The 8493-nt window shown below is 38.5% G+C and overlaps 2 protein-coding genes across 2 annotated transcripts; both read right to left on the reverse strand.

The window, feature by feature from the left end:
• Positions 1-901: 901 nt before the first annotated feature.
• Positions 902-1747, reverse strand: LOC129076246 (myosin regulatory light chain 12B). The gene has a single exon (XM_054580417.1). It carries the CDS (start codon positions 1664-1666, stop codon positions 1148-1150), a length of 519 nt encoding a protein of 172 aa, XP_054436392.1. The 5' UTR covers positions 1667-1747; the 3' UTR covers positions 902-1147.
• A 5010-nt stretch (positions 1748-6757) lies between these two features.
• Positions 6758-8165, reverse strand: LOC129076247 (elongation factor 1-alpha 1-like). Its single transcript, XM_054580418.1, has one exon. It carries the CDS (start codon positions 8163-8165, stop codon positions 6777-6779), a length of 1389 nt encoding a protein of 462 aa, XP_054436393.1. The 3' UTR covers positions 6758-6776.
• Positions 8166-8493: the final 328 nt, after the last annotated feature.

Below are 8493 nucleotides of genomic sequence, written 5' to 3' on the forward strand. Positions count from 1 at the left end.
TGTATTTAAGTCTTTTATCCGTCTTGAGTTTATTTTTGTGTATGGTGTCAGTTGCTGGTCGAATTTAATATTTTGCATATAATTGTCCAGCTCTCCCAACACCATTTGTTGAAGAGGCTATTTTTTACTCCATTTTATATGAATGCACCCTTTGTCAAAAATTCATTGACCATAGAAACATGGGTTTATTTCTGGGCTCTCTATTTTGTTCCATTGATTTATGTGTTTGTCTTTATGTGAGTACCAGACTGTCTTGATTACAGTGGCCTTGTAATATAGTTTGATGTCAGGTATTGTGATCCCTCGTACTTTGTTTTTCTTTCTCAAAATTGCTCTGGTTACTCAGGGTCGTTTATGGTTCCATATACATTTTTGAAATGTTTGTTCTATGTCTGTGAAATATGTCATTGGTATTTTAATAGGGATTATGTTGAATCTATAAATTACTTTGAGTAGTATGGACATTTTGATGATGTTAATTCTTCCAATCCATGAACACAGTATGTGCTTCTATTTATTTGTGTCTTCCTTAATTCTTTTCTTCAGTGTTGTATAGATTTCTGAGTATAGGTCTTTTACCTCCTTGGTTAAGTTTATTCCTTGGTACTTAATTTTACTTGTTGGTATAGCAAATAGGATTTTTTTTCTTGATTTCTGATTCTGATATTTCATTTTTGGTATATAAAAACGCATTTGATTTCTGAATATTGACTTTGTATCCTGTTGTTTTGCCAAATTCACTTATTAGGTCAACTAGTTTTTTGGAGGAGTCTATGGGGTTTTCCATGTACACTATCATGACATCTGCAAACAATGATAGGTTTACTTCCTTTTTTCCTATTTGGATGCCTTTTCTTTCTTTCTTTCTTTCTTTCTTTCTTTCTTTCTTTCTTTCTTTTTTTTTTTTTTTTGGGGCTTTCACATTTGTTGATTTTTATTTGCAAACTCTTTTTCAACACAATTTACAACCTCTTACCCATCTGCAGTCTGATTATACAAGTGCTAAGTGGCAGAAAGGTCTAGAATAAATACATCAAAAAAAGAGGCAAAGCTGTGAAATTAAGTTGCATGCAACAGGTCTATGAGAATAGGGGAAAGTGTTGGGGAAATAAAACAAAGTAATTGGAAGGTTTTAGCTAAAGTTCTTTCAATCATCTTTATCTTTAGCTCCATGTTTAAGGATGCGTGTGAACTCAATGTAATTGAAATTTCCCTTTTTGTCAATAGGTGCTTCTCTGTACAACTCATCCACTTCCTCATCTGTAAACCGATCTCCCATCGTTGTGAGCAGCTCTCTCAGGTAATCTTCCTGAATGGTGCCAGTTGCTTCTTCATCAAAGCAAGCAAAAGCATTTCTGATGACATCTTCAGGATCTGTGCCATTTAACTTCTCACCAAACATTGTGAGGAACATGGTAAAGTTTATGGGCCCTGGAGCTTCATTCATCATGGCATCTAGGTACGCATCCGTTGGATTCTTCCCTAGAGAAGCAAGCATATCATGCAAATCTTCCTTGTCGATGAATCCATCTCTGTTCTGATCAATCATGTTGAAGGCTTCTTTAAACTCCTGAATCTGTGATTGGTCAAACATGGCAAACACATTGGATGTTGCGCGCTGGGGGCGCTTCTTGGTGGTCTTGGTCTTTGCCTTTTTGCTTGACATGATGGCTGTTTAATTCGCCGCCAGATACCAGACCCCGGGCTACCCTGACGATATGACCAGCAACTGCGACAAGCACTTGGTTGTGTCTTTCTTTCTTTCTTTCTTTCTTTCTTTCTTTCTTTCTTTCTTTCTTTCTTTCTTTCTTTCTTTCCTTTCTTTCCTTTCTTTCTTTCTTTCCTTTCTTTCTTTCTTTCTTTCCTGTGGCTAGGACTTCCAATACTATGTTGAATAGAAGTGGTGAAAGCGGACATCCTTGTCTTATTCCTGACCTTAGTGGGAAAGCTTAGTTTTTGTCCATTGAGTATGATTTTGGCTGTAGGTTTTTCATATATGGCCTTCATTATAATGATATATGCCCCCTTTATTCTTACTTTGCTGAATGTTTTTATCATAAATGAGTGCTGTACCTTGTCAAATGATTATTCTGCAACTATTGATATGATCATGTGGTTTTTGTCTTCCTTTTGTTTATGCGACATATTATGTTTGTTGATTAGCAAATACTGAACCATCCTTGCATCACTGGGATGAATCCCACTTGATCATGATGTATGATCTTTTTAATGTATTGCTGGATATGGTTTGCCAATATTTTTTGAGGATTTTAGTGTCTATGTTCATCAGCAATATTGACCTGTGGTTTGTTTTTTTTTTCTTGGTTGTGTCTTTATTTGGTTTTGGGTTTAGGATGATGCTGGCTTCATAAAAAGAGTTTGGGAGTCTTTCCTCTTCTTCAATATTTTTGGAATCATTTGAGAAGAACAAGGGTTAGATCTTTCTTAAAAGTTTTGTAAAATTGTCCTGCTAAACTGTCTCATCCATTATATTTTTGTGCTTGGAGTTTTTTGATTAGTGCTTCAATTTCACCAGCTGTTATTGGTCTGTTCAGGCTTTCTGTTTCTTCTTCCTTCAGTGCCAGAAGGTTATATTTTTCTAGAAATTTGACCATTTCATCAAGATTTTCAAGTTTCTTGGCATATAATTGTTCATAGTAATTTCTTACAATCCTTATATTTCTATTGTATCAGTTGTTATTTATCCTCCTTCATTTCTGATATAATTTATTTGCATCCTGTCTCTTGTTCTTTTTTTTTGCTTAAGTGTGGATTGATTTTATTTATTTTTTAGATGTCAAAGTTAATTATAAAATACTAAAAAAATTAAAACCATTATAAAGTCTCAGCAATTAAACCAACATGACATCAGCACAGAAATAATCAAGTAGATCAATGAAATATAATGAGCATTCTAGAGACAAACATATATATATATGTTTAACAATAAAATGTATGATTAAATTGATATTTCAAATCAATGGGTAAAATAAGGGTCATTCAACAAATAAGACGCATGGACCACTATTACTTGAAATAAAACAAATATAGAGCCCTTTTTCACACAGTATACAAGAAATATTCAGGTGAGTTAAAAATCATTATGTATACTCTAAGGAGTTTTAGAAGAAAATAGAAGTAATATTTTTCATGACCTGAAGTAAAATATCCAACCCCAGAAGCTATAAAGTAAATATTGAGAATATGACTATATTAAACATTTAAGTATATAGTAATGTACATATAAAAAAGTTAAAGGAAAGGGAATAGAATAGAAAAGTATTTGCAACACATCTAAAATATGGTCAATAGGGGTTTTTTGTTGTTGTTGTTGCTTTTAGGGAAAAAAGTTCTACAAACCTTTAATCAATAAATGGATAAAGAAAACCAAAAAGTCCTTTAAAGCTTTAAAAAAATAGAAATAGGCAAAAAATATAGTAAAACAAGTTTAGTTTCAACAAATACTAAAGGGTCAATTAAAATAACATCGTTGTCATAATCAGATGAATGAGTATTAAAAATATTGGTAATATCAAGTATTTGTAACTCTGGAAGGAACTGGGTATTCATAGAAACTTTTTCTTCATCTTAAAGCAGTCCCTTTAGCACATTTTGCAGTGCTCGTTTGGTAGACGTGTATTCTTTCAGCCTTCTTTTCTCTGGGAAAGTCCTTATTTTGCCTTCCATTTTAATAGAGCCTTGCTGGGTAGAGCAGTCTTGGTTGCAGGCCTTTGCTTTTCAAGACTTGGAATATTTCTTGCCACTTCCTTCTGGACTGCAGGGTTTCTGTTGAGAAGTCAGCTGCTAGCCATACTGGGGGTCCTCTATATGTTATTACCTCTTTCTCCCTTGCTTGCTTTAGGATTCTCTGTTTGTCTTTGATAGTTGCCATTTTAATGATAATGTGTCTTGGAGTGGGCCTCATGGGGTTCCTCTTGAATGGGACCCTCTGTGCTTCCTGGACTTGTGGGACTTTTTTTCTCCTCTAATTAGGGAAGTTTTCCATAATTACCTTTCAAACAGCTTCTCTGTCTTTTCTCATCCTCTTCTCCTTCTGCTATCCCTATTATACAGATATTATTACCTTTCAGGTTGTCCTGTATTTCCCTAAATGCATCTTCATTCTTTCTGAGTCTTTTTTCATTTTCTTGGTCTTTCTGGGGCTTTTTCCTACCTTATCCTCCAGGTCACTGATTCAGTCCTCACCTCCATCGATCCTGCTTTTGATTCCTTCTACTGTGTTCTTCCATTCAGAAACTGTATTCTTCATTTCCTTTTGTCTCTTTTTGATAGTTTCTTTGTCCTTTTTCTTGATGATATAGTTTCCTTGCAGTTTTTGGTAATTCTCTCTTAGCTCATTGAGCTCACTGAGCTCCCTTAGAACCATTGTTCTGAACTTAATATCTGATAGTTTGCTTGCCTCTATTTCATTTAGTTCTCTTTCTGGGGATTGCTCCTTTCCCTTCCAGTGGGGTGTATTTCTTTGTCTTCTCTTTATTTGTGACACTCTTCTCTTTTGCTTCTCCTTCTTAATTTGATCTGTATTAATTTCCTGACTTTGTGGTGTGAACTTCTATGGTTATGGACTACTGTTTTTACTTTCTTAATCCGCCTCTGATGATGTCAGATCTTGGCCCTGTCTGATCTTAAGCAGTCTGTGCGAGACTTCCAGTAATTTACTGTTTGTGACTGTCTCCTTCAGCTGTTAATCTCTTCACTCTGCACTCAGCAGGCAGCTTAGACAGCACAGGGCGGGGTGGAATCCCACCTGCAGGTGAGGCTATTGGGTCCTTTGTGGCTGGTGCTGCTCAGGGGGAATGGTCTCTGCCTGAGCAAGATGGCTGCTGCCGTGTGGGGGATGAGTCAGCACCGAGATCCCACCGGCTACTCTCTCAGTTCTCTCCCCCAAACCTCCTTTCCTAGTCTTTCCTCAAGTGTCTCTAGGCCACTCTGCCCCCACCTTTGCCAGAGACCAGGGTAAGTGGCTGCAAATAAACATGTATGCCTTGGCCCTTTAAACAGTTCTTTGTGTCTCCAGCTGCCTGTCTCTGGCAGAGAATAACCCTGATGCTTTTCACAGCTGGCTGTTTTCTGTGTACCTTTTGGGCTCTGGTGCTGTGGGCTAGAGAGCCCCACTTTTGGTTTAGACCCCTCTCTTCTCAGGGGAATCCAACTTGGTGTTTCAATATCCTTTTGCTGCTGCCACCTGTGGGCACCCGGCCTGCGGGCACCCTGCCCGCCTTCTCAGGCCTGTACCTCACTTCTTAGCAGTTAGATTGCACTGAAGCCAATTCTTCTATCTCTGAGGTGACAAGGTTCCTCTCTTGCTATTGTTCAGTTGTTTGTTCCAGGTGATTTCCCCCACAACTTAGTTGTAATTCCAGGTTGGTTCTGGGAGTATGTCAGTGTGACTCCCACTCACTCCTCTGCAATCTTGATTCTCCCCCACCCTTTTTTCCTTGATAAGTCTGCTTAAAGGCTTGTCGATTTTGTTTATCTTTCTGAAGACTAGCTTCTTGATTTGTTGATCCTTTGAATTGTTCTTTTAGTCTCTATTCCATTCATTTCTGCTGTGATCTTGATTATTTCCTTTCTTCTACTTGCTTTAGGCTTTGTTTTGTCTCCAGTTTTTGAACCTGGCAGGTTACCTCGTATTTGAAATGTTTCTGTCTTTTTTAGATAGGCCTGTGTTGCTATGACTTTCCCTCTCAGAACTGTGTTTGCTGTGTCCCATAGATTTTGAGATCTTGTGTGTTCATTTTCATTTGTTTCAAGAAACTTTGATTTCTTCTTTGATCTCATTACTGACCCATTCATTGTTTAATAGTGTACTATACAGTCTCCATGATACTGAACGTTTTTGAGGTTTTTTTTCCTTGAGGTTGGTTTCTAGTTTCAAACCCTTGTAGTCTGACTTTGATTTTCCTGAGTTTGTTGATGCTTGTTTTGTGTCCTATAGTGTGGTGTATCTTTTAAAATATTCCGTGTGCATTTGAGAAGAATGTATATTTTGGGATGAAAGATTTTATAAATGTCAGTTAAGTCCATTTAATCCAATACGTCATTCAGTTTCACAATATCCTTGTTGTTTTCTTGTCTGGAAGATCTATCCATTGTTGACAGTAGGGTGTTAAAATCTACCACTATCAATGTGTTACTATCTATATATTTCTTGAAGACCTCCAAGATTTTCCTCACTTATTGGGGTGCTCCTATGTTGGGTGCTTATAGGTTTACAATGTTCATGTCTTCTTGATGGATTCTTCCTTTGAGTAATATATGGTGTCCTTCCGGGTCTTCTTTTATGGCCTTTGTTTTGAAATCTATTTTGTCCGATATAAGTATTCGTCCACCTCCTTTTTTTCCCCTGTACATTTGCTTGGAATATTTCTTTCCATCCCTTTACTGTCAGTATGTGTAGGTCCTTTGTTCTGAGGGGGGTGTCCTGTGGGCAGCATATGTTTGGGTCATATTTTTTTTTTCTTTTTTCTCATTAAACTGTTTTAATGGGTCTCAAAATTTTGTGACAGATTTTGGTCAAGTTGTTTCCATTAAAAAGTATTGATTTTAAAAACTAATAACTTAAAAACTGCCACACACAAAAAACCCAAATGGTTCACAAAACATTCTTCTTTCCTTCTGAAGGTTTTACAATGCATTGTAATCATTAACCAGTCCTTTACTATTAAACTTAAGTGGCCAATTGAGACAAAGAGTTCTGAGACCGTTCTTCCACCACTGATTAAGACTGGGGTGGGAGGTGTTGGGGATAATATTCATTTAGCTTTCTGAGCTTTCTGGGCAGACTTGGTGACTTTGCCAGCTCCAGCTGCCTTCTTGTCCACTGCTTTGATGACACCAACAGCAACTGTCTGTACCATGTCACAAATGGCAAAGCGGCCCAGAGGGGGATAGTCAGAGAAGCTTTCAACACACATGGGCTTGCCAGGAACCATATCAACGATGGTGGTATCACCAGATTTCAAAAACTTCGGGCCATCTTCCAGCTTTTTCCCAGAACGATGATCAATCTTCTCCTTCAGCTGAGCAAATTTGCAAGAAATATGAGCTGTGTGACAATCCAGAACAGGTGCATAACCAGCACTAATTTGGCCAGGATGGTTGCGGATAATCACCTGAGCTGTGAAGCCAGCTGCTTCCACTGGTGGGTCATTTTTGCTGTCACCAGCCACATTGCCATGACGAACATCTTTGACAGACACGTTCTTGACATTGAAGCCCACATTGTCCCCAGGAAGAGCTTCACTCAAAGCTTCATGGTGCATTTCAACAGACTTGACTTCAGTTGTAACATTGACTGGAGCAAAGGTGACCACCATGCCAGGTTTGAGAACACCAGTCTCCACTTGGCCCACAGGGACAGTACCAATACCACCAATTTTGTAGACGTCCTGGAGGGGCAGACGCAGGGGCTTGTCAGTTGGATGAGTTGGTAGCAGGATGCAATCCAGAGCTTCAAGCAGCGTGGTTCCACTGGCACTGCCATCTTTGTGGGTGACTTTCCATCCCTTGAACCAAGGCATGTTAGCACTTGGCTCCAGCATGTTGTCACCATTCCAACCAGAAATTGGTACAAATGCTACTGTGTCAGGGTTGTAGCCAATTTTCTTAATGTAGGTGCTGACTTCTTTAACAATTTCCTCATATCTCTTCTGGCTGTAGGGAGGCTCAGTGGAATCCATTTTGGTAACACCAACAATCAGCTGTTTCACACCCAGTGTGTAAGCCAGAAGGGCATGCTCATGGGTCTGCCCATTCTTGGAGATCCCTGCTTCAAACTCACCAATGCCAGCAGCAACAACCAGGACAGCACAATCAGCCTGAGATGTGCCTGCAATCATGTTTTTGATAAAGTCTCTGTGTCCTGGGGCATCAATGATGGTCACGTAATACTTGCTGGTTTCGAATTTCCATAGGGAGATATCAATGGTGATACCATGCTCACATTCAGCTTTCAGTTTATCCAAGACCCAGGCATACTTGAAGGAGCCCTTCCCCATCTCAGCGGCCTCCTTCTCACATTTTTTGATGGTTCTCTTGTCGATCCCACCACATTTGTAGATCAGATGGCCAGTAGTGGTAGACTTGCCAGAATGTACATGTCCAATGATGACAATGTTGATGTGAGTCTTTTCCTTTCCCATTTTGGCTTTGATTTAGTGGTGGTTTTCTTGACACCTGTATTCTGGCTGCAAACCCATTGCGAAAAAACTGGGTCATGTTTTTTTATCCATTCAGCTATTCTGTGTCTTTTGATTGGGGTATTTAATCCACTTACATTTAAAGTTATTATTTATAGGTACTAATTCATTTTTTCCCATTGTACATTTGACCCTCTCTTTCACACTTTTTTTCTTCATCTTCTTAAAGCAGTTCCTTTAGCGTATCTTGTAGTACTGGTTTAGTGGAGGTGTATTCTTTTAGCTTTCCTTTGTTTGGGAAACTCCTTATCTCATCTTCCATTTTAATTGA

Source organism: Pteronotus mesoamericanus, unplaced genomic scaffold (genome assembly GCF_021234165.1).
Source record: "Pteronotus mesoamericanus isolate MK-2021 breed Mesoamerican mustached bat unplaced genomic scaffold, CSHL_Meso_final contig_58, whole genome shotgun sequence".
In the NCBI taxonomy this organism is placed as follows: domain Eukaryota; kingdom Metazoa; phylum Chordata; class Mammalia; order Chiroptera; family Mormoopidae; genus Pteronotus; species Pteronotus mesoamericanus.